This window comes from Trachypithecus francoisi, unplaced genomic scaffold (genome assembly GCF_009764315.1).
Source record: "Trachypithecus francoisi isolate TF-2019V2 unplaced genomic scaffold, Tfra_2.0 Lachesis_group2, whole genome shotgun sequence".
NCBI classification, from domain to species: Eukaryota; Metazoa; Chordata; class Mammalia; order Primates; family Cercopithecidae; genus Trachypithecus; species Trachypithecus francoisi.
The window spans coordinates 101,820,938-101,845,099 of NW_022681465.1; the positions used below are offsets into that span (position 1 = coordinate 101,820,938).

Consider the following 24,162-nt stretch of genomic DNA (forward strand, 5'->3'; position numbering starts at 1 on the left):
ATTCTCCAGCCTCAGGTACAGTCACTATCGTGATATTATCTATCCCTGTTTCAACACAACCCCAATCCAAGCCCAACCTCAGCTCTTTCAGCCCCACACCGCTTCCGGGGACCCAGTTGGCCACGTGAGGGTCGCTCCGCCCCGGAGACCCGCTCTCCTGCGCTGGGGACTAGACGAGACCTCGCGGGGCTGAAGCTCTGTCCCTTATTGGCTGAGTCAGGGGGCGTGGCACGGCCTGACCAATCGCGGGCGGCGAGCTTAGGCACGTGTGGGGGCAGGCCTGAGAACCAGAGAGGCCTTCTCTGGGGCTGCCAGTACGGGAACCCAGCCGCAGTCCCAGCCAGGCAAGCGGCAGTGGGAAGTGCCTGCTCCCGGCCAGCAAGGGCCGCTTTCTCGCTATCTCGGTGCCCGCCGCCATGTGGGCCGCCCTGAGGTTAATGCTGCGGCCGTGTGCCCGCGCTTCCCCCGCCGGGCTGCGCGCCTATCACGGGGACTCGGTGGCCTCGCTGGGCACGCAGCCGGACGTGGGCTCCGCCCTCTACCAGGTAGGCTGAGCGCCCCGGTGGCCTGGCCGCCGGTGCCAGGCTAGGAAGCAAGTGGAGGAGGGGCAGGCTTCAACAACTGCTGCTCTCTTGTCCGGAGCCACAGTCGATTCTGTGACGCGCGTGAAGTTTAAAGAAGAAAAGCGGCCGGGCGCGGTGGCTCAAGCCTGTAATCCCAGCACTTTGGGAGGCCGAGACGAGCGGATCACGAGGTCAGGAGATTGAGACCATCCTGGCTAACATGGTGAAACCCCGTCTCTACTAAAAAAAAAAAATACAAAAAACTAGCCGGGCGAGGTGGCGGGCGCCTGTAGTCCCAGCTACTTGGGAGGCTGAGGCAGGAGAATGGCGTGAACCTGGGAGGCGGAGCTTGCAGTGAGCCGAGATTGCGCCACTGCACTCCAGTCTGGGCGACAGAACGAGACTCCGCCTCAAAAAAAAAAAAAAAAAAAAAAAAAAGAAAAGCATAACAGATAAAAGAAAGTTTAGTTCACTTTTAGAGCTGGCCCTGTACTTTGTGTCTTTGAAGTCAGTGGTTCGTAAAGCCTGGTTTAGAATTGTCACCTGGGGAGCTCGTTGAATAGCTAGCTGCCTGAGCCCCACGCCCACTCTGGACCTTGTGGGTCTCAGGTGGAGTCGTGGTGTTTACGTTGTTAGTGAAGTCCTTAGGGGACTTTGGGCAGCCAGCTTTGGGAACCACTGGCCTAGAGCAGCCCAACGAGTGGCGCTGTGCTTACATACAGCCCTGAATTACACACAGCCCTGAATTAAAAATTACAACTTTTAAATTTGGGTTTAAAAATTGGTTATGATGGATGGGCCCGGTGGTTCACGCCTGTAATCCCAGCACTTTGGGAGGCCCTGGCGGGTGGATTACCTGAGGTCAGGAGTTCGAGACCAGCCTGGCCAACGTGGTGAAACCCAGTCTTTACTAAAAATACAAAAACTAGCTGGGCGTGGTGGTGCGTGCCTGTAATCCCAGCTACTTGGGAGGCTGAGGCAGAATTGCCTGAACTCGGGAGGCGGAGGTTTCAGTGAGCTGAGATTGTGCCATTGCACTCCAGCCTGGGCAACAAGAGCGAAACTCTGTCTCAAAAAAAAAAAAAAAGTTGGTTATGTTAGTAGAAAATATTCCACAGTATCTTTGAGTGACTTTTCTTGGAATTAGGAGGCATCCAATATAAGGCCAAAAAACTCAAAACTCGTGAAATATCAGAGCTGGAAAATTTCATTCTGTTTCCACGATTCCTAAGCCTATACAGATAACATCTAAATAGTGCAAACAACACACAATTATTTGTCAGGACAGAATGTTTAATTCAGAATTATTAAGTGGTTATTGTGGTCCAGGCACTATTTTAGATATTTAGTATAGATGTGTAGGAATGGAACTAATACTTTTGTAGGGAATATGGATAAGAAAACAGGTAACTGTGGTACAGTGTGAGAAGGGTTGTCTAAAGCTTGCGAAGGTGGTTACAGAAAGCTACAGATAGGAAGTAACAGGTGAGATGAATCTTGGATAAGAGCTGGCCAAGTTCAGGGTGCAGGATGGAAGGCAAGACTGTACAAACCAAGAGAGTTACGAGAACATAGGTACTGAGTTATGAAAGTATATCTGGTGTGAGGACTTGAATTCCATGTCTAGGGCATGGAATTCATTGAACAGTGTCTGGTGATGGGATTGATTGATTATGGGGCCAGATAGAGGAGGATCTTGCATGCAAAAGCCACATTTAGATTCCATTTTGCAGGTTGTCCATTAAAATATTTAAGTAGATAAGTGGCATGATCCTATGGATATGGTAGAATCATCAGTGTGGTGGCAATGTGGAGGATGGATTGATGTAGGGAAAGAACTAGACCTAGGTGACAGTGGAGAGTTGAGTCTTGAGATGAAGGAGTCAAAGTTAGAGTTGTATGTAGGAGGGGGCATAGATACCTGAGGAGCAAAGACTAGAGTTAATAACTGAGTGGAAGGGGAAAATGGATGACTTTGGAGTTTTCCAACTGAGCAGAATATTTAGGTAGGTGGAACTGCCATTAATACAAAGAAGGTTTTGGTGATGGGTTATGTATGACTCACGTTTTGCTAGGTTGCACTTTGTAACAAACAATCAAAAAATCTCAGTAGCTCACAACAGCAAATATTAGTCTCTCACTTGTTTTTGTTTTGTTTCTTAATCTCTCACTGGTGTTGGTGGCCTTTGGTTAGTTAGCTGCTGCTGTGACTGTTCCACTGCAGGGTAGGTTCAGGTCTGCTCCACGTGTCTTCCCATTCCTGGACTGAGGCTGAAGAGCAGCCCTGAATTAAACATGCCCTTCTCATGGCCGAAGGCACAGGAGCAAGAGGCTGAACACAAATTGGATTTAAAGTTCTTGCTGGCATGTGATGAAATTCATGTGTGCTCATATTAGACAAAGCAAGTCCATGAGGGTGGGGGAGAATGGGATGAATGATCCAGTTTAGCTGTGTTTCCTGATTACAAATAACAGCAACTGTAATAAGTAATAATAATGGCAGAAATGTTATAGTGTTCCCATCATTTTTCTAAAAGCTTTATATGGTTTTACTCATCTGTTTATCATAATGATCCTGTGTAGTAGGTACAATTGTTATTTCTGTTTTATAGATGGGAAAACTGTGGTATATAGCGTCCAAGTAATTTGTCTGAGATAACACAGAGCCTGAATTTGAAGCCAGGTGGTCTGGTTCATAACTCTTGAGTCCAGGGTCTTAACTGTTGCTCTATAATGCTTCTCACTCACCCAGTTCTACCTTAGTGGGTTCTATGGTTGAAAAGATGGCGTGGGGACTTGTCAGTGGCTCGGCTCCAATTCATTATGACTGTCAGGCACTAACCTCTGTGGTTGCTCAGCTTCACAAGAAAATCACTAGGTTGTAGAAACTGTTGTTTTGTAGGTGATTACACACACACACACACACAAACTTGGGGCCCTGAGAGATCAAGATTTGCCAAATGTTAGTATCAGTAAGTAGGGAAACTAAAAGTTGAACTTAGTTTTGCCACTAAACTACACTGCCTCTTGTAGTGAGCCTCATCCTAAGGAGGCTAGGTTGGTTGACAAAGGATTGCCTGGGAGGTGAACTGTAGCCAGTAGTGGCTCTTCTGTGATTTAAGTCTGATGGGCTGAGCCTGGCACAGATGTTGCCCAGTCTGTAGAGGCAAATGTCAGCTTCAGTGGGTGACTGCTTTTCTTCTTTGACCCACTGGTTGTGTAAGAGTACGTTGTTTAATTTCCATATATTTGTGAATTTTCCAGTCATCCTTCTGCCATTGATTTCTAGTTTCATTCCATTGCAATTGAAAGGATACTTTGGGCCAGGCGCGGTGGCTCATGCCTGTAATCCTAACGCTTTGGAAGGCTGAGGCTGGTGGATCGCTTGAGGTCAGGAGTTCTAGACCAGCCTGGCCAACATGATGAAACCCTGTCTCCACTAAAAAATAAAAAAAATTAGCTGAGTGTGGTGGCGCACGCCTGTAATCCCAGCTACTTGGGAGGGTGAGTCAGGAGAGTCGCTTGAACCCGGGAGGCGGAGGTTGCAGTGAGCCGAGACTGTGCTACTGTACTCCAGCCTGGATGACAGAGCCAGATTCCGTCTCAAAACAAAACAAAACAAAACAACAAACAAACAAAAAAAACCAACAAAAAAAGGATACTTTGTGTGATTTCAATCTTTTAAAATTTATTAAAATTTGTTTTGTGGCATGACATGTAGTTTTTCTTGGAGAATGTTCCCTGTGCACTTGAGAAAAATTACTTTTTTCTGCTGTTGTAGGGTGACAATTTCTGTATATATGTGTTAGCTCCAACTGGTTCTTTCCCTAATACCGTGCTACTTCTTTGTTTTTTATTTTCTGGATTTTGCAGAGCAAGAGAATGTAGCAGAAATGACCCCCAGAGCTCTTGGAGCTGTAGAAAATAGGAAATAATGGAGATATACTGTAGACTGAATATTCATCTAAGTTTGAACAGTTAGGAAGTTGCTTAGTGTTCTGTCAAAGAGAAGGAACTAAATAACTAGAGATGCTAATACATGGGGAGCAAAATGTATTAGTGGGCCAAAGTCTGAACAAAGGTAATTAGCTAGTGAAGTATTGTTTGAAAGTAATATGCTAACCAAAGAAAATTTAAAAATACAGAAAGGTTAAAAGTTAGTCCCTCTACCTCTTCTCTACTTCTCACTGTCAATATTTCCTTATGTAGTACCTAGAAAATTTCTGAATACATACCAGCATAGAGTTTTGTTCTTTTTTTTTTTTTTGAGATGGAGTTTCGCTCGTTGCACAGGCTGGAGTGCGATGGCATGATCTTGGCTCACTGCAACCTCCGCCTCCCGGGTTCAAGTGATTCTGTTGCCTCAGCCTCCCGAGTAGCTGAGATTACAGGCATGTGCCACCACGCCCAGCTAATTTTGTATTTTTAGTAGAGATGGGTTTTCTCCATGTTGGTCAGGCTGGTCTCAAACTCCGGACCTTAGGTAATGTGCCTGCCTCGGCCTTCTAAAGTGTTGAGATTACAGGTGTGAGCCACCACGGCTGGCCGAGTTTGTTCTTTTTTAATAATTTATTTATTTATTTGAAACAGTCTTACTCTGTCACCCAGGCTGGAGTACAATGGCACGATCCTAGTTCACTGTAGTTTCAAACGCCTGGGCTCAAGAGATCCTTCCACCTCAGTTGGCCAAGTCGCTGGGACACACCACCATGCCTAGATAATTTTTAAATTTTTATTATTTTTATTTTTATTCTTTTTGTAGAGATGGAAGTCTCCCTGTGTCACTCAGGCTGGTCTCGAACTCCTGGGCTTAAGTGATGCTCCTGCCTCTGCCTCCCAAAGCTCTGGGATTACAGGTGTGAGCTACCACATCCAGCCTATTCTTTTTAAAACACAAAATAGGATCCCTGGCCAGGTGCGGTGGCTCACACCTGTAATCCCAGCACTTTGGGAGGCCGAGGTGGGCGAATCACTTGAGGTCAGGAGTTCAAGATCAGCCTGGCCAACATAGTGAAACTCGGTCTCTATTAAAAATATAATAATTAGCTGGGCGTGGTGGCACACACCTGTAGTCCCAGCTACTTAGGAGGCTCAGGCAGGAGAATTGCTTGATCTCAGGAGGTGGAGGTTGCAATGAGCCAAGATTGCACCATTGCACTCCAGCCTGGGCAACAGAGTGAGACTCTGCCCCCAAAAATAAAAATACAAAATTAAAAATAAAAATAGGATCCTTTGTTTTCCTCTGGGATTTGTTTTTACAAATGTATTTTGTCAGTAAGCAAGCATTGGTTGGAATCTCAGATAGTGACTGACGGGACAGGAAAAATAAGATGGTATTCTAACCTTCAAAAAGCTTATATTCCTTAAAATAGGAAAACAAATAGAGATCAATTTAAGTTCAGAAGGTGTTTAAGGAAGAAAGATGTTAAACTGAGTAGGAGTGGCCAGAAGTAGAATTGAAGATGAGATAAAACATGAATTAGGCTTACAGAGGGGTAATATTTAGAAAGATGGACAAGTGGGGTGGTGAAGAAGAGCTTGAACAAGACAGGCAGGGGTGAATCTTTTCCATACGATCCAGTGGCCCAGTGTGGCTGCCACGGATAGGGGTGGCCCAGTGTGGCGGCCGCACAGACTTGGCACAGACCACTGTGTGTTTTGTTTTGTTTTTTTTACCTTTATTTTGGTCAAAAGGAATTGCTTTCTAATATTTCTGTCTCCCCTCTCCTCTATTTCTGTTTTAGGAGAACTACGAGCAGATGAAAGCACTAGTAAATCAGCTCCATGAACGAGTGAAGCATATAAAACTAGGTAAACACAGCATTTATTCCTCAGTTTGTGCCTTTACTTAAGATGTCCTAAAATAGTTATTGGTTATGGGAAAAACGACTGGAATTAAACTTTTGACTTTTTTTTTTGAGATGGAGTCTTGCTCCGTTGCCCAGGCTACAGTGCAGTGGTGCCATCTCAGCTTACTGCAACCTCCGCATCCTGGGTTCAAGCAATTCTTCTGCCTCGGCCTCCCAAGTAGTTGGGATTACAGGTGCCTGCCACTGTGCCCGTCTAATTTTTGTATTTTTAAAATAGAGACAAGGTTTCACCATGTTGGCCAGGCTGGTCTGGAACTCCTGATGTCAAGTAATCCATCTGCCTTGGCCTCCCAAAGTGCTGCAATTATAGACGTGAGCCACTACTCCTGGCTGAGCTTTTGACTGTTAAGACTATGCATTTGTTGGTATGCAGGCATTTAATTTTATTTTTTGTATTACTTGGCCAGTTTCTCTTCATAGAATACTACCACTTGTGGGGGGGGGGGGAGTTAAAGATTTAAATTCATAAATTTAATGAATAAATAATTAATTTTTAATTTTTATTATTATTTTTTTAAAAGATGAGTTCTTGCTCTATTGCCAGGCTGGCCTCAAACCCCTGGCTCAAGCGATCCTCCCATCTTGGCCTCCCAAAGTGCTGGGATTACAGGTGTGAGCCACCACACCTGGCCAGTGATTTCTTAGTAGGTGTTTAATATTTCTTCCCTAAGTGCTGAATCTCAGATGGAAAGAATTCTTCATATTTGATTGACTGTTTCAGATAACTTTTATCAACAAGTATATAATACTTAATATATAATACTTTTAATGTAAAATTGTACATTTAGAGTGGAGTAGTTTATTTATTTTTTTTTTTTTTTGAGACGGAGTCTCGCTCTGTCGCCCAGGCTGGAGTGCTGTGGCCAGATCTCGGCTCACTGCAAGCTCCGCCTCCCGTGTTCCCGCCATTCTCCTGCCTCAGCCTCCCGAGTAGCTGGGGCTACAGGCGCCCGCCACGTCGCCCGGCTAGTTTTTTGTATTTTTTAGTAGAGACGGGGTTTCACCGTGTTAGCCAGGATGGTCTCGATCTCCTGACCTCGTGATCCGCCCGTCTCGGCCTCCCAAAGTGCTGGGATTACAGGCTTGAGCCACCGCACCCGGCCAGAGTGGAGTAGTTTAAATACTAGATCTCAGGAGTATGAAAATAGTGAAGAAGACTGGATTTGTAAAGTATGGTCTAGAATTGTTTATTTACTTGTTTATTTAGAGACAAGGTCTCCTCAGTCTGTTGCTCTGGCTGGACTCGAAGTCGGGAGCTCAAGTGATCTTCTTGCCTCAGCCTCTCAAGTAGCTGAGACTATACATGTGCCCCGTATGCAGCTGTGGAATTCATACTTTTGAAGCCATTTTAGATTAAGGTGTTGTCTCCAGAAAAAGAATTCAAGCTCTTGCTGAAATGAAAATGTGTTTTGTTAGGGGCGATAACTCAATCGTTATGTCCATTTTGAGAGTTTGATTTGGTGAACCCACTATCCCCCTTAGACATTAAGGTGGTGGGTTTTGGGGCCAGGCATGGTGGCTCACGCCTGTAATCCCAGCACTTTGGGAGGCCGAGGCAGGCGGATAACATGAGGTCAGGAGTTCGAGACCAGCCTGACCAACATGGTGAAACCCTGTCTCTACTAGAAATACAAAATTGGCCTGTGTGGTGGCACATGCTTGTAATCCCAGCTACTCAGGAGGCTGAGGCAGCAGAATTGTTTGAACCTGGGAGGCGGAGTTTGCAGGTGAGCCAAGATGGTGCCATTGCACTCCAGCCTGGGTGACGGAGCAAAACTCTGTCTCAAAAAAAAAAAAAAAAAAAGATGGTGGGTTTGACTCAATGGAAGGGTGAGGAGTCCTGTGGCATTGGGTGCCTGCTGGGGATAGTGAGTGCTGAGGAACCTTGGTGAAGGCTGGTGGCCACAGGAGGGTAGAGGACTGAGCCGGACTCCCTGGGGAAGGAGGTAGGGAGAAGGGGAAAAGGACAAACTTGGCCTTCACAGTTTTGCCAAGAATTAAATGTCAGGGTAGCTTAATTATGTGCTCTGTGAGCCTGCATCAGGAATAACCCTCTTTCTGGTTCTTCCTAATAAAACCAGAATTCACTAGCTGCTCCAAATTGTAAGGCCCCACTCTAGGCAGAATTGCTAAAGAATGATGTTGTCTTAAGCCTTTTTTTTTTTTTTTTTCTTTACTGAGATGGAGTCTTGCTCTGTCGCTAAGGCTGGAGTGTAATGGCGTGATCTTGGCTCACTACAACCTTGGCCTCCCGGGTTCAACTGATTCTCTTGCCTCAGCCTCCCGAGTAGCTGGGACTACAGGCATGCACCACCACAACCTGGCTAATTTTTCGTAGTTTTAGTAGGATGGGGTTTCACCATGTTGTCCAGGCTGGTCTCAAACTCCTGACCTCAAGTGATCTGCCTACCTCGGCCTCCCAAAGTGCTGGGATTACAGGCATGACCCATCGCGCCCAGTGTTAAGTCTTTTTTTTTTTTTTCAGTGTGTCTTATCACACCTCTCTGTCACCCCTACCCTCCTCTTCTCCCCTTCTCCGGCTCGCACCTTAGTGGGCACTTTCGCTGATTCTCCAAAGACCTTCACCCAGATCTGGATTTCCTTGCAGTGCCTTAGGTCATTTTTCCTTTAATATGTATTTTGTTTTTCTTTCCAACTTTTGTTTTAGATTTGGGGATACATTTGCAGGTTTGTTATGTGAGTAAATTGCACGTTGTGGGAGTTTTGTGTACAAATAATTTTGTCTACCAGTTAAACAGGATTATTGACATATAATTGACATACAGTAAACTGTTATTTAAAGTGTGCACTTTGATGAGTTTTGACATGTATATACACCCATGAAACCATCTGGGCAATCAAAATAATGAACATATAATTCCCTAAAGCTTCCTTGGCCCTGTGTAACCTCTTTGTCCCTCCCTCCCCCTCCCCTCAACACACCTCAGCAGGGACTCAGCCAGTAGTTGGAGAAAAGAGAAAAGCAATTTGGCTTAACTCACACTATCTTATACAGAAGTCTGTCTTTCCCTCCCAGAAGTATTTTCATTTTAAAAGATTAGACATGTGATACAATTTTCTTGGCAACCTAAAGGCAGATTTAATCTTAAAAATATGCTATGTATCTCTTCAGGGAAGAAAAAATTCCTTTCGGGTATAGCAGAGTCCAGGTTTGAAAAATAAGGTCATAGCCGGGTATGGTGGCCCACACTTATAATCCTAACACTTTGGGAGGCTGAGGCAGAAAGGCTGCTTGAGTCTGATCTTGAGGTTACAGTGAGCTGTGACCACGCCACTGCATTCCAGCCTCGATGACCAAGCAAGACCCTGTGTCAAAACAAAGAAAGGCTGTGTGCAGTGGCTCATCCCTGTAATCCCAGCACTTTGGGAGGTCAAGGCAGGAGAATTGCATGAGACCAGGTGTTTGAAACCAGCCTGGGCAACATAGTGAGACCTCATCACAAAAATTTAGCTGGGACTACATGCCTGTAGTCCTAGCTGCTGGGAAGCCTGAGGTGAGAGGATCACTTGAGTTTAGGAGTTCAAAGCTGTGGTGAGTCATGAGGGCACCACAGCACTCCAGCCTGGACGACAGAGTAAATTTTGTCTCAAAAAAAAAAAAAAAAAAAATCCTACGTGGAAGGTTGTTTGAAATTATTTTCTTGCCTAAATAAACAAAGAAATAACTTTCTGAAATAGCTGAACATTTCATTAGACAAAGACTATATTAAAATGAAATTCTTGGGCACCAATAAAAATAAACTAATTTTTCATTATTAAAGGTACAATTTGATACTTCTGTTCTTGCTCCATTACCTTGGTTTGCCAAGAATGGGTTATAGATATTCCCAAGAATACCCCAGTGGGCTCTTCAGTTATAATTTTCTTTGTCTGTCATGATGTGAGCAATGTTGAAAAGCACTGAAGACAATCTCTGAGTCAAGTAAGGGGACTTTTAAATTGCTAAAGTATTCAACTCGCCCAGTTGCAAGCCTAAAAAGTTACAGATCACTAATGTCTTCTTTAGGTAAATTTACTGTACTTATCATGGAAGTAATCTCTAAAATTATATTTTTACCTGGTACAAATGAAGATAGGAATTTTCCAGATCTATCATAGCATGTATGTAATAAATGTGGCGGAGATGAGGCAATATTTGCAATATGTGAGCTGCGGAGAAAATACTCTGTAATTTAACTACTAGTGAGTTCAGAACATAGACTCTACTATATACTCTACAATCAGGGATAGATTGATTTTTTTTTTTAATACCAGTTTTTATAATTACTTCCGAAAATTGGCAACTTGTGAGTTGAGTGAATGATTAGCCTTTTCTCAGAGGATATGTTGAACTTTTAAAAAGTGCTATATTTTGGATTAAGTATTACATTTCTCTGGCATTAAGTTGAGACCTTTTTATCGTGTCAATCTAATCTAATCTAATCTAATCATGTTTTTATCACAGGTGGTGGTGAGAAAGCCCGAGCACTTCACATATCAAGAGGAAAACTATTGCCCAGAGAAAGAATTGACAGTCTCATAGACCCAGGGTGTGTACATAGCCAAGTACTGACTCAGAGTGTTCTCTGTTCTATGGTACTTTATTAGACAGTCTTGTAAATCAGTTATTTTGAATTCTAGTTCTTATCGTAAGATTCAGGAACATGTGTTTATTGAGAGCCTACTATGTGTCAAGCACTATGCGTTGATGTGTTTATTGAGAGCCTACTATGTGTCAGGTACTAGTGATATATCAGTGACCAAAACAGATGCAGATCTTTGTCCTACTGGAGTTTGCATCATAGCAAAGGGAGACAGAAAACAACTGTAAAGACTGTAACTTCTGTAGTGTGTTAGTAAGTGATAAATATTGTGAGAAAAAGAAAAGGTAGCCCAGAGTAAAGGCGAGGAAGATAAGGGGCAAGTTGCAGTTTTAAGAGGTGGTGCCAAGGTAGGCCTCATTGAGAAGGTGATGTCTGAGCAAAGATTTGAAGGAGGAAGAGAGAGAGAGAGCCTTGTAACTCTCTGGGCAAAGAGTGTTTCAGGCAGAGGGAACGGCCAGTGCAAAGGCCCTGAGGTGGGAGTGTGCCAGATAATGCTGGTATGCTCAAGCCAGAATGCTGGGGGGTTGTGGTGGAGGGAGGGAGGGGAGAGGAGTAGGAGATGGGTCAGGTCTTGTATGGCCTTGTGGGTTATCGTAAAGGTTTGGTTTTCACCGTGGGGGAAATGGGGAACTAGTGTAGGGTTTTGAACAGATGATTATGCTCTGACATAGCTTAAAAGAGTGATTCTGGCTGCTGTGTTGTGAGTAGACGGAGCAGCAAGGGCGGAAGCCCTGTGACCAGTTAGAGGGCGATTGCAGGGATTTGAGGGAGACGTGACAGGGACTTGGCCTAGGGTGGTGGTAGTGGTGGTGGTAGGAGTGCGGGGTTCTGGATGTATTGTGAAGACAGAGCCAACCCCACAGGATTTCCTGAAGGACTGGATATGGGGTACAAGGGAGAGAAAGGGGTAAGTGAAAACTCCCAAAGTGTTTTTTCTCCTGACATGGACACACACATCCAACCTGGAGACAGCACTGTTAACACCTAGTATATTATCCTTCCAGACTATTTGTATGCATATATATACCAGACACCTACATTTTTAAAAAACAAAAATGAAATCATGCTAAATTTGCTGTTTTGTAACCAACTCTCTTTTTTCCCTGCTAATGTATCTTGACCATTTAAGTAAGTGAGAGGCAGACTAGTGGTTAAGAGCCTGGCCCCTGGAGCAAGATTGCTTATGAAGCTCCTGGCTCTGCCACTTACTTACTGTGTAACCTTAGACAAGTGACTTGATCTCTGTGTGTTTCAGTTTCCTCATCAGTAAACCAGGGTCACAATAGGATCCATCTCAGAAGGTGGTTCTAAGGAGGACATGAGTGAGTGAGTTTTTTTTTTTTTTTTGAGACGGAGGCTCACTCTGTCGCCAGGCTGGAGTGCAGTGTCACGATCTTGGTTCACTGCAACCTCCACCTCCTGGGTTCGAGCAATTCTCCTGCCTCAGCCTCCCAAGTAGCTGGATTACAGGTGCGCACCACCATGCCCAGCTAATTTTTGTATTTTTAGTAGGGACGGGGTTTCACCATGTTGACCAGGATGGTCTCAATCTCTTGACCTCGTGATCTGCCTGCCTCGGCCTCCCAAAGTGCCAGGATTACAGGCATGAGCCACCACGCCATGCTGTAAGTGAGTGTTTCTAAAGCCCTTAGAAAAGAGCCTGGCACTTGGAAAGGATTTTTATTTTAATTAATTAATTAATTAATTAATTTTTTGAGATGGAGTCTTGCTCTGTTGCCCAGGCTGGAGTGCAGTGGTGCCATCTCGGCTCACTGAAACCTCTGCCTTCTGCCTTCTGGATTCTGGTGATTCTCCTACCTCAGCCTCCCGAGTAGCTGGGATTATAGGCAGGTGCCAACATGCCTGGCTAATTTATTTTATTTTATTTTTATTTTTAGTAGAGACGGGGTTTCACCATGTTATCCAGGCTGGTCTCAAACTCCTGACCTCAGGTGATCCACCTCTCTCGGCCTCCCAAAGTGCTGAGATTACAGGCATGAGCCACCGTGCCTGGCCGTTTATTTGTTTTTTGAGACAGGGTCTCATTCCATTGCCCAGGCTTGAGTGCAGTAGCACAATCACAGCTCACTGCAGCTTTGACCTCCTGGGCTCAAGTGATTCTTCCACCTCAGCCTTCCAAGTAGTTGGGACCACAGGCGTGTGCCAGCCTGCCCAGCTATGTTAAAAAAATTTTTTTTGTAAAGATGGGATTTCCCCATGTTGCTCAGCCTGGTCTTGAACTCCTGGGCTCAAGCAGTGCACCCACATGAGCCCCACAAAGTGTTGCGATTACAGGCGTGAGCCACCCCACCTACCTCCAAAAATTTTTAAGAGATGGGGTCTCAGCTGGGCATGGTGGGTCACGCCTGTAATCCCAGCACTGTGAGGCCGAGGTGGGCAGATCACTTTCAGGTAAGGAGCTTGAGACCAGCCTGGCCAACATGGTGAAACCCCATCTCTACTAAAGATATAAAAAATTAGCTGGTCGTGGTGGCACGTGCCTGTAATCCCAGCTACTCGGGAGGCTGAGGCCGGAGAATCTCTTGAACCCAGGAGGTGGAGGTTGTAGTGAGCTGAGATCGCGCCACTGCACTCCAGCCTGGGTGAGAGGGCGAGACTCCATCTCAAAAAAAAAAAGAGATGGGGTCTCACTATGTTGTCCTGGCTGGCCTCCAACTCCTGGCCTCAAACAATCCTCTTCTCTCAGCCTCCTGAGTAACTGGGATTACAGACTTGAGCTACCACACCCATTTTAGATTTTTAAAAATGGATTTTATGTACAACGTGTATTTGAAACATTGTCCCATTGAGGAAAAATCTTTTCGTTTTCCATGTGTAACTGTTTAAATGTGTAGTTTTTAATGACATTAATTCAAACAACATCCTTTCTTCCCTTTAGGTCTCCATTTCTGGAATTATCCCAGTTTGCAGGTTACCAGTTATATGACAATGAGGAGGTGCCTGGAGGTGGCATTATTACAGGCATTGGAAGAGTATCAGGGTGAGTATTCTACCTGTGCTTCATAATGTGGGTTAAGAAGAAGACTTTGATGAGGCACAGGCATCCAGCACTCACTTTGCATATTAGCATGCGATTTATATGCTATTTATATTATGTAGGACTGGCTGGGCATGGTGGCTTACGCCTGTAGTCCCAGCAGTTTGGGAGGCCGAGGTGGGTAGATTACCTGAGGTCAGGAGTTTGAGATCAGGCTGGCCAACATGGTGAAACCCTGTCTGTACTAAAAATAAAAAAATAAGCCAGCATAGTGGCACACACCTGTAGTCCCAGCTACTCGGGAGGCTGAGGCAGGAGAATCGCTTGAACCTGGGAGGTGGAGGTTGCAATGAGCTGAGATCAAGCCACTGCACTCCAGCCTGGTGACAGAGCAAGACTCCGTCTCAAAAAAAAAAATAAAAAAGATTTCTTTCCATGGAGACAAGATCATGGAAGGAGACCAGTCTTTATCTTTTCACTAGAGATGCTCTAGTATTAGATATTATGGCTGAAAAAAATTCAGTCATTTAATAGGTATAAAGTAGCACTTAATTATAGATTCTTTTTTCCTTTTTTGTTTTTTTTTTTTAGAGACGATGTCTTGCTCTGTTGCCTTGGCTAATCTTGAACTTCTGGGCTCAAATGATGTTGAATGTAGGCTAGCACATCATTATAATTTTTTTTTTTTTTTGAGTTGGGGTCTTACTCTGTTGCCCAGGCTGGAGTGCAGTGGCATGATCATAGCTTACTATAGCCTCAAACTCCTGGAATCAAGTGATCTTCCTGCCTCGGCCTCCCAAAGTGCTGGGATTATAAACATGAGCCACTGCCCTGGCCTTCATTATAGTTCAAATTGAACTTTTTTACATGAAAATTGTTGTTGAATGGTTTATATCATCACTACTCTTTCTCTGACAAATGACTATTGGTTCTCTTATCTGGTAGAGTCTGGGCATGGCTGGATCTGGGAGCTCTAATGGTCTTAGGTATTATTAAGTCCCAGGCTGTTTTCTGCTCCTGACCCTGACTTGCTGTATGTTGGCTTTGTTTCTAGGCAGCCTCCCTAAATCCAGAGGCAGCGATGGTCATAGGCAGTTCCTGGTTTATATTCTATAAGTTTAGCAGCTGCAGTGGAAGGCAAGATCCGCTTAGGCTTAGACCCTGTCCCTTTGCCGAACCTCAGTGGGAACTCTGGGTAGAAAGACCTGGTCCCTGTGCCCCCCCTTTAAGGTGGGCTCTGGGGTCAGTCCTACTTGACCCACCTGGATTAAAGATAAGAGGCAGTTTCTGAAAGAAAGTTTAGTTTTGTTGCCAAAATAATAGATGCTGGGTAGGCAAAACCAATAGATATGCAATCTAGTATTTTTGTGGGCCAATTTGATTTCTCATTCTGTAACAGGTCTGTGACCTTTAATAGACAAGCAGATATGGCTATGTCCCTTGTCCATGGTCACATATCTAGCAAGTTGGCGGAGCCAGAATTTCAGTCTCACTTTGTCTGACTTCACAGCCTGGCCTCTTTCCAGTACCAGAGCATCTTAAACTTTCTACCGTAGCACCCCCAGTGGTAGGAAGTGTGAGCACACACTCTGGAGTGTGAGGTTATGGCCCAGCAACCTATGAGAAGCCTACATTTCCTTTGAGGTCTAGTTCGTTTAATGTTAAATCATTAAAAGTTTGCATTCTACTCTGTAAAATTGTTCATTGCAGTGCAGAAAAAGGTTTTATATGACCTAGGGAATAAAATTGACGCTCAAAGAAGAGTCCTCTCTGTCTTGTGGTGAGCCCTGCTGGCCACATATCCTAGTATGAGAAGCCCAACACTACCCTGTGCTGGGTGTTCAGTTGCCGTTCTCTATTTTCAGCGGGGATTTAATGACTCACTCTTTAGAGTTGTAGGCAGCATAAAGTGAGGTAACACAAACATCATAAACATAAAGAAAATTGAATTTTGTAAAGAGCACACTGTTGTCATCTCAGATTTCAAGGGTACCTCTGACCTTAAGGTTTCATGCCAGTGCTGTGCAGTTTCCCCAACCAGCCGTTGTTGTCGGCCGCCCTGCTCTTTGTGACTCATACCCAGTAGACTGGTTATGGTGAGAAAGGGCACTGTTGATGACTCAGTACACCTTTCATGTGTTTTTAGTATATTAGTTTAAAGTTTGCATTCATTCTGACTTCACGCAAGATAAACGTTATATTTTAGACTACTTTTAGTTTTGTAGAAAACCATGGGGCTGTAATGTTGAAGAACAAAAATACAAAAAATAGCTCTTAGTACTATAGGTCAGTTTTCATTTTTGCAAAATACCCTTCTAAAAGGAGATTTTGAAGGCTTATTATGAGGAAATTCTTTTCCCTTGAGACTTGGATTTTTTTTTTTTTTTCATTGTTATCATCTTGTTAGGACCCTTTCATTCAAAGAACCATTATGACACATGGCTTAGGTTGTTAGTTTTTCATTACTAATCTAGGACCGATGACTCTTCAAAAACCAAGTATGAGTTTATAAACTTGTTAAAAGTAATCATTTTGTATTATATAAATGAATATGTGAACTGTGATTAAAGCTTGCATTTATGTCCTAAGACTGTTGCCTGCTAATGGATGTTAATAGTAATGTGTACTAGAAGTTGAAGGTCGTATTGGGGTATCTTGTAATGAGTGTAATTAGTTCTGAATAAATCTCTTAAATTCTCTCTCCAATTAAATTTCTGCCTTTTAGAGTAGAATGCATGATTATTGCCAATGATGCCACTGTCAAAGGAGGTACCTACTACCCAGTGACTGTGAAAAAACAATTACGGGCACAAGAAATTGCCATGCAAAACAGGCTCCCCTGCATCTACTTAGGCAAGTCACAAGAGTGGTGAAATACACTATTATTAGCTGGTAAAATGCAAGATACTTGGGAAGGCTGTATGTATTACATTTGGGATGGGTATTTTAAAAATGTGTTGATTTCTCCCATAATTATAAAGGAAACACAAGTTCTTTGCTGAAAACTCTGGGGGAAAGTAACCAGGAGCTGCTCATAGTGCTAGTGCATAATAGACATTTTGATGCATGCCAGTTTTTTTCTCTACACGTTGTGTGGTTTTTTTAAAATTTTTGTTCTCTAGATTCTGTTTTTCTTTTAACCTTATGGATTCAAACTATGAAAAAAAAATAGCCAATATTTATAGATCTCTTGAGTGCCAGGTACTGTGTTAAATGTTCAAGTATTATATAATTTGAGCAGATGTAATTTAAAGTAAATTTAATTTCCAATGAAAGTAAACTTATATTTGAAATTAGAATACATTTAAATCAAAGAACCTGAAAGCAAAGCAGTTTAAAAGGGGCCTTTCCTGGATATTGGGTTAGTCTGGTAAAATTCCAACATATATTGGTCATTTATGCAGGTATTTGAACGGGTACTGGTGTAGAGGTATTTTTTGTTTTTGTTTGTTCTGTGAAATTGAATTTACCTGGTTAACCCACAATACAAACTGCTCTGCACATAGAGAAAATAGCAAATGAGGCCCAGCTGCTTATAGTTGCTGTGCCGGTCATTATAGGGGATACAGTGAGGAGGATTTTGTTGTCTCTGTCTTTAGCGAGCTCATAATGAATTGGACACAGCATATAATCTGCAACCAACAAAAGACTTAATGGTTGCAGATTCTAAACAAAGTGCTTTCTATAGATTTTTCAAGTCGTCCTAATATATGATATGGCTCCTTTTGTTATCTTCATTTCATGGGTAAGGAAACTGAGGCATAGGATGGCTGGGAAACACACCTGTAATCACACAGCTATGAAGTAATGAGCTCTGCTTTAAACACAGCTGACATATGTACCCACCACTCCAACCTGCAATAAAAACAGTATCAGAAGGCAATATGTATAAATTGTTATATGAATTCTGTAGATGGTTTTTGTATTGGTTTAGAAGAGGGAAAGAGACTTTTCCACCTTAACTCTTCAAGAATTTATGATGTTTCTGGGGCTTTAGCTGGTCCTCAAAGGAGAGAATGTTCTAAATATTTCAAGGAGAATTTTGCACAGAGGTAGGAAAGCCTAATGGGTTTGAGGCAGTGAATCCTTTTGGCTGCATTGGGGATTTGGAGAACAAGGCTCTATAATAGTTCAGAAAGACAGGGCAAGTTTTTTGTGAATGTGACTAAGAACCGATGCTGTCAGTGATACAAATTTCCCTCTGTGTAGCACATTTTGTTCATAGAGATACTTATTTTTCTCATTTTCCTTGTCTTCAGCTGATTCGGGAGGAGCATACTTACCTCGACAAGCTGATGTGTTTGCAGATCGAGACCACTTTGGCCGTTTGTTCTATAATCAGGCAATTATGTCTTCTAAAAATATTGCACAGGTAATTTTTCATGAGTGAAGTGTACAGTGGTGCTTTTTACTCCAAATGTCTTTACTAATTAGGTACTCTGTGGTGGCTTGAAAGTAAAACAGAATTTAAAACAAAATCTAATCTTTTTCCACAGAGAGTATCTTAAGGTTGTCTCCAACTAGAGCCTTTTATTAACTATAGGAATAGTCCTATGTTGTAATACGATTATTAAAATAGGTTTTAGGCCAGGCGCGGTGACTTACTCCTGTAATCCCAGCGCTTTGGGAGGCCGAGGTGGGCGGATCACGAGGTCAGGAGATCGAGACTATCCTGGCTAACACGGTGAAACCCCATCTCTACTAAAAACACAAAAAATTAGCTGGGTGTGGTGGCACGTGCCTGTAGTCCCAGCTACTTGGGAGACTGAGGCAGGAGAATTGCTTGAACCTGGGAGGCGGAGGTTGCAGTGAGCTGCAATTGTGCCACTGCACTCCAGCCTGATGATGAAACGAGACTCCATCTCAAACAAACAAACAAAAAACAGGTTTTTAAAAGGAAAACAGGGTTTAAAAAGAAAGGGCTCCAGTAATTCCTTTTCTAGGGCTATGCCCTAGGGAAACTCTAATATATGCATGAAGAGATACTTAGAAGAGCTCATGCCTGGGCACTGTGGCTTGTGCCTGAAATCCCAGCACTTTGGGAGGCTGAAGTGAGAGGATCACTTGAGCCCAGGAGTGAGAGACCAGCCTGGGCAACATAGGGAGACCCCGTCTCTACAAAAAAATAAAAAATTAGCCGAGTGTAGTGTGGCACATGCCTGTGGTTCCAGCTTTCAGGACGCTGAGGTAGGAGGATCACTTGAGCCTGGGAGTTTGGGGCTACAGCGAGCTGTGGTTGCACCACTGCACTCCAGCCTGGGCAACAGAATGAGACCCTGTCTCAAAAAAAAAAAAGAAAAGAAAAATTCATTGTAGCATTGTTTGTTAGAGCAAAAGTTAGAGAATAGCCTAACTGTCCATTAATGGGAGATTAATAATACAGTTTTATCTGTTAAAAGGAATGAACTAAAATTGCATCTGTCAACATAAGTCTTAAAAAGTAGATTGAGTAAAAAAATACTAAAATCAATGTACAGCTAATTACTATGTATGTAAAGGTTAAATACATCAAATCCTACTGTATATTATTTGTGTACAAATATGCATGTGGGAGTGATACACTCAGCTTTAGAACAGTGGTTACCTCTGAGGTGGGAAGGAGGAGACAGGGATGAGGTAGGAGATAGATAGGCACTTCAGCTATATCTTAAACACTGTATTCCTTTTTTTTTTTTTTTTGAGACAGAGTGTTGCTCTGTCGCCCAGGCTAGAGTATAGTGGTGTGATCTCAGCTCACTGCAAGCTCTGCCTCCTGGGTTCACACCGTTCTCCTGCCTCAGCCTCCTGAATAGCTGGGACTACAGGCACCCACCACCACGCTCAGCTAATTTTTTGTATTTTTAGTAGAGATGGGTTTTCACCGTGTAGCCAGGATGATCTCAATCTCCTGACCTCGTGATCCGCCTGCCTCGGCTTCCCAAAGTGCTGGGATAACAGGCATGAGCCACCACGCCTGGCCAAATACGTTATTCCTTAAAAAAAAGATCTGAAGTAAATTTTGCCTAATGTCAAGATTTATTAAGACTAGGTATTAGGCTAATGGATGTTTGTTATTCTGTAATCTTTTTTGCATCATTGGAATATTTATAATACAGATACAGATACTGCTACTGTGTTTTCATTTCCTTGTAGGATTTCTTAAGTTTGTCATATTTTTATTAATATTCTGATTAATTAATCTACACTTGCAATTATTGTATATCTTTTTGACTTTTCTATCAACATAGTTGGTTATAATTGTTTATGGTATATTTTACTGTTACACAATGACCTTGCCTACCTTTATGCTTTATTTATCTAAATAGAAACTTCGGCTTTGCTTACTTTTGTACAGATGGCCGTTGCATTATTTATATGAAATTCTTATTATGATCTCCATTTAATCTGGTATTATAATTTTATCTTTTAGAGAAACAGGATCTTGCTATGTTGGCCAGGCTGGTCTCAAACTCTTGGCCTCAAGCAGTCCTTCTGCCTCAGCCTCCCAATGTGCTGGGATTACAAGCCTGAGCCAACATGCTGGGCCTGGTGTTATAATTTTTATAGCTTACCTTTTATTAGTTTCCTAGGGCTGTTGTAACAAATGATCACAAATAGGGTGGCTTAAAACAACAGAAATTTATGTATTTATTTAGAGATGAATGTCTTGATGTGTTGCTCAGGCTGGTCTTGAACTCCTGACCTCAGACGATCCTCCCACCTTAGCCTTGCGAGTAGCTGGGCTTATAGGCGTGAGCCACCATGCTTGGCTAACATAAATTTATTCTGTGAAGTTCTGGAAGCCATAACTCTGCAGTCAAGGTAGCAGCGGGGCTGTGCTTCCAGGGGACATTCTGTTCCTTTCCTAGCCTCTTCCAGCTCCTGGTGGCTCCAGGTATTCCCCTGGCTTATGGCTACCTCCCTCCCATATCTGCCTCCATCTGCACATGACCTTCTCTGGGTATCTGGGTCTTCTCCTTCTCTGTCTTATAAGAACACTTGTCATTGGATTTAGGGACCACCCAGGTAATCCACAAGATTCTTAATTATATCTGCAAAGATACCTTTTTCAAATAAGATCACCTTTACAGATTCTGGGGATTAGGATATGGCTATATCTTTTTGTCATTTGTCGGGGGAGGCTACTATTTAAGCACTATAGCCCCCTATCATCTAACATGTTCTTTGCTGTGTCTTTCTGCTGCCAGCTGAAGTCTCTCTTCCTGTGGAACTTTGAAGTTTGAAGTGCTTTAAAATCAAATCTTTTTTTTTTTTTTTTTTTTTGAGGCGGAGTCTCGCTCTGTTGCCCGGACTGGAGTGCAGTGGCCGGATCTCAGCTCACTGCAAGCTCCGCCTCGCGGGTTTACACCATTCTCCTGCCTCAGCCTCCCGAGTAGCTGGGACTACAGGCGCCCGCCACCTCGCCCGGCTAGTTTTTTTGTATTTTTAGTAGAGACGGGGTTTCACCGTGTTAGCCAGGATGGTCTCGATCTCCTGACCTCGTGATCCGCCCGTCTCGGCCTCCCAAAGTGCTGGGATTACAGGCTTGAGCCACCGCGCCCGGCCTAAAATCAAATCTTTTAAAAATCAAAAGTGTACATACTTCTTGGAATAAGCAATACCTGCTTATGATAACAAACTCAAAATATCTGAAGGGCATTTGACTGAATATCTATCTTCCTTTTACTTATTTTATTTTTGTTTTTTAAAAATATTAGGGCTGGGCATGGTGGCTCATGCCTATAATCCCAGTACTTTGGGAGGCCAAGGCAGGAGGATTGCCTGAGCCCAGATGAGACCAGCCTGGGCACACACCTGTGGTCTTAGCTGTTTGGGAGGCTGAGGTGGAAGGATTACTTGAGCCCAGGAGGTTGAGGCTTCAGTGAGCCATGATTGCACCACTGCACTCCAGCCTGAGTGACAGAATGAGACACTGTCTCCAGAAAATATATATATATTTATAATACATAATATATCAAAGAAGAAGATGGAGTAAGTACTAGTGTTTTCAGGACGAAGAAAAGTGCTCACACAGAGCCTGACATCTTCAGTGCAGATTTCAGGTTTAGGGCTTATATATTCAGGAAAGGATCAGAAAAGATACTATGGAGACTCAATATATGATAACAGAAATTTCTTTTTTAAATTCCAAGAGGTTCATATTATATATCTAATTCATATTATATAGTTCATATTATTTATAATGTCTATAATATACACACACACAGACACACACACACACACACACACACACACACACACATCAGTATTTCTTTGAGCTACTTCTCTTAGCCTTTATTTTTTCATGTTTCCCTTAAATAGGAATAGGAGGTTTAGGGTTAAGGTTTGCCTTCCCATATATATATTATTTTTTTGTCTTCTTTTTTTTGAGACGGAGCCTGTCTCCCAGGCTGGAGTTCAGTGGCACGATCTCGCTTACTGCAAGCTCCACCTCTTGGGTTCACGCCATTCTCCTGCCTCAGCCTTCCGAGTAGCTGGGACTACAGGCGCCTGCCACCACGCCTGGCTAATTTTTTTGTATTTTTAGTAGGGATGGGGTTTCACTGTGTTAGCCAGGATGGTCTCAATCTCCTGACCTCGTGATCTGCCCGCCTTGGCCTCCCAAAGTGCTGGGATTACAGGCGTGAGCCACTGTGCCTGGCCTGCCTTCCCATATTTTTATGAACTGTATTTTTAAGTTTCCATAGTATCTTTGTCTTTCTCTTACTCTAATTAATTTTCTTGGGCAAGGCACGGTGGTTCACACCTCTAATCCTAGCACTTCAGGAGGCTGAGGTGGGGGATTGCTGGAGGCCAGGAGTTTAAGATCTAACGTGGCCAGCATAGTGAGACCCCATCTCTCTCTCTCTGTTTTTTTTTTTGAGATGGAGTCGTGCTCTGTCCCCGAGGCTGGAGTGCAGTGGTGTGCAATATTGGCTCACTGCAACCTGTGCCTCCCAGGCTCACAGGATTCTCCTGCCTCAGTCTCCCGAGTAGCTGGGACTATAGGCACATGCCATCATGCTCAGCTAGTTTTTGTATTTTTAGTAGAGACGGGGTTTTACTATGTTGCCCGGGCTGGTCTCGAACTCCTGAGGTCAAGTGATCTGCCCTCATCGGTCTCCCAAAGTGCTAGGATTATAGGCATGAGCCACTGTGCCCAGCTCAGTCCCCATCTTTTAAAAATGAAAAAACAATTTTTTTAATCTGCTTATTTTCCTTCTCACACCCCAAAATCATGTTGATACCTTTTTTTTTAAAGGAAACAAAAAGCACCAAAATGATGCCAAAAGATAAAGACCTTTTCTAGCTTCTGGTGTTTTTGAAGCTTTTCTCCCACCCTGGGTGGCTACTTTTTTTTTTTTTTTTCCCGCCCCTTTGAGATGGAGTCTCACTCTGTCATCCAGGATGGAGTGCAGTGGCACAATCTCAGCTCACTACAACCTCCACCTCCTGGGTTCAAGCAATTCCCCTGCCTCAGCCTCCCCAGTAGCGGGGACTACAGGCTCACACCACCAGGCCCGACTAACTTTTTTGTATTTTTAGTAGAGAAGAGGTTTCACTGTGTTGGGCAGGCTGGCCTTGAACTACCTGACCTAAGGTGATCCACCCGCATCGACCTCCCAGAGTGCTAGCTAGGATTATAGGTGTGAGCTAACACACCCAGCCAACGTTCTTAAGGATTGGCATAGTGTCTTCATTTCTGACTGCTCACTCCTTCAAACCTCTGTGCCCTGTGAGAGTTTCACCAGCCGAGACCAGATTGCCACTCTGCACAGCCTCTTGGTATCATCATTTTTTTCCTTTTTCCTGAAATTCTCCTTATGCTTCATGCCACTGGTGTGCCCTTATTTATTTAATGATTTAGCCAGATCTCATTACCTGTCATCTCCCTGATCTTTCTCTAGTCTTGACCCCCCGCTACATCTCTGCTGAACCTCAGGGGTTCTGCTTTCTCAGTCAATTTCCTGCTGGTACCTTAGTGTGAAGTAACAAGAAATATACACATTGATCTCTGTCCCCAGTTCCAGGAACACAGCTCCTAAAATCCTCATAAGTTTCTGAGCAGTAGGGTTACTAGGAGGCTCTTTTTCTCCAATATTTGGTGTCTGCCCCAGTTCCTCAGACAGAATTCCTAATACCTTGTA

General features: G+C 43.5%; 1 protein-coding gene across 1 annotated transcript in view; it reads left to right on the forward strand.

Moving 5' to 3' along the window:
• Nucleotides 1-266: 266 nt before the first annotated feature.
• The window catches only part of MCCC2 (methylcrotonoyl-CoA carboxylase 2), a 67,771-nt gene continuing 43,875 nt past the window's right edge, over nt 267-24,162 (forward strand). Inside the window, exons 1-6 of the mRNA XM_033179829.1 lie at nt 267-545; nt 6,308-6,374; nt 10,899-10,983; nt 13,937-14,038; nt 16,761-16,888; nt 18,295-18,407. Of these exons, the coding sequence (XP_033035720.1) occupies nt 417-545; nt 6,308-6,374; nt 10,899-10,983; nt 13,937-14,038; nt 16,761-16,888; nt 18,295-18,407 (624 nt within the window). The 5' untranslated portion in view covers nt 267-416. The remainder of the gene's footprint in view (nt 546-6,307; nt 6,375-10,898; nt 10,984-13,936; nt 14,039-16,760; nt 16,889-18,294; nt 18,408-24,162) is intronic.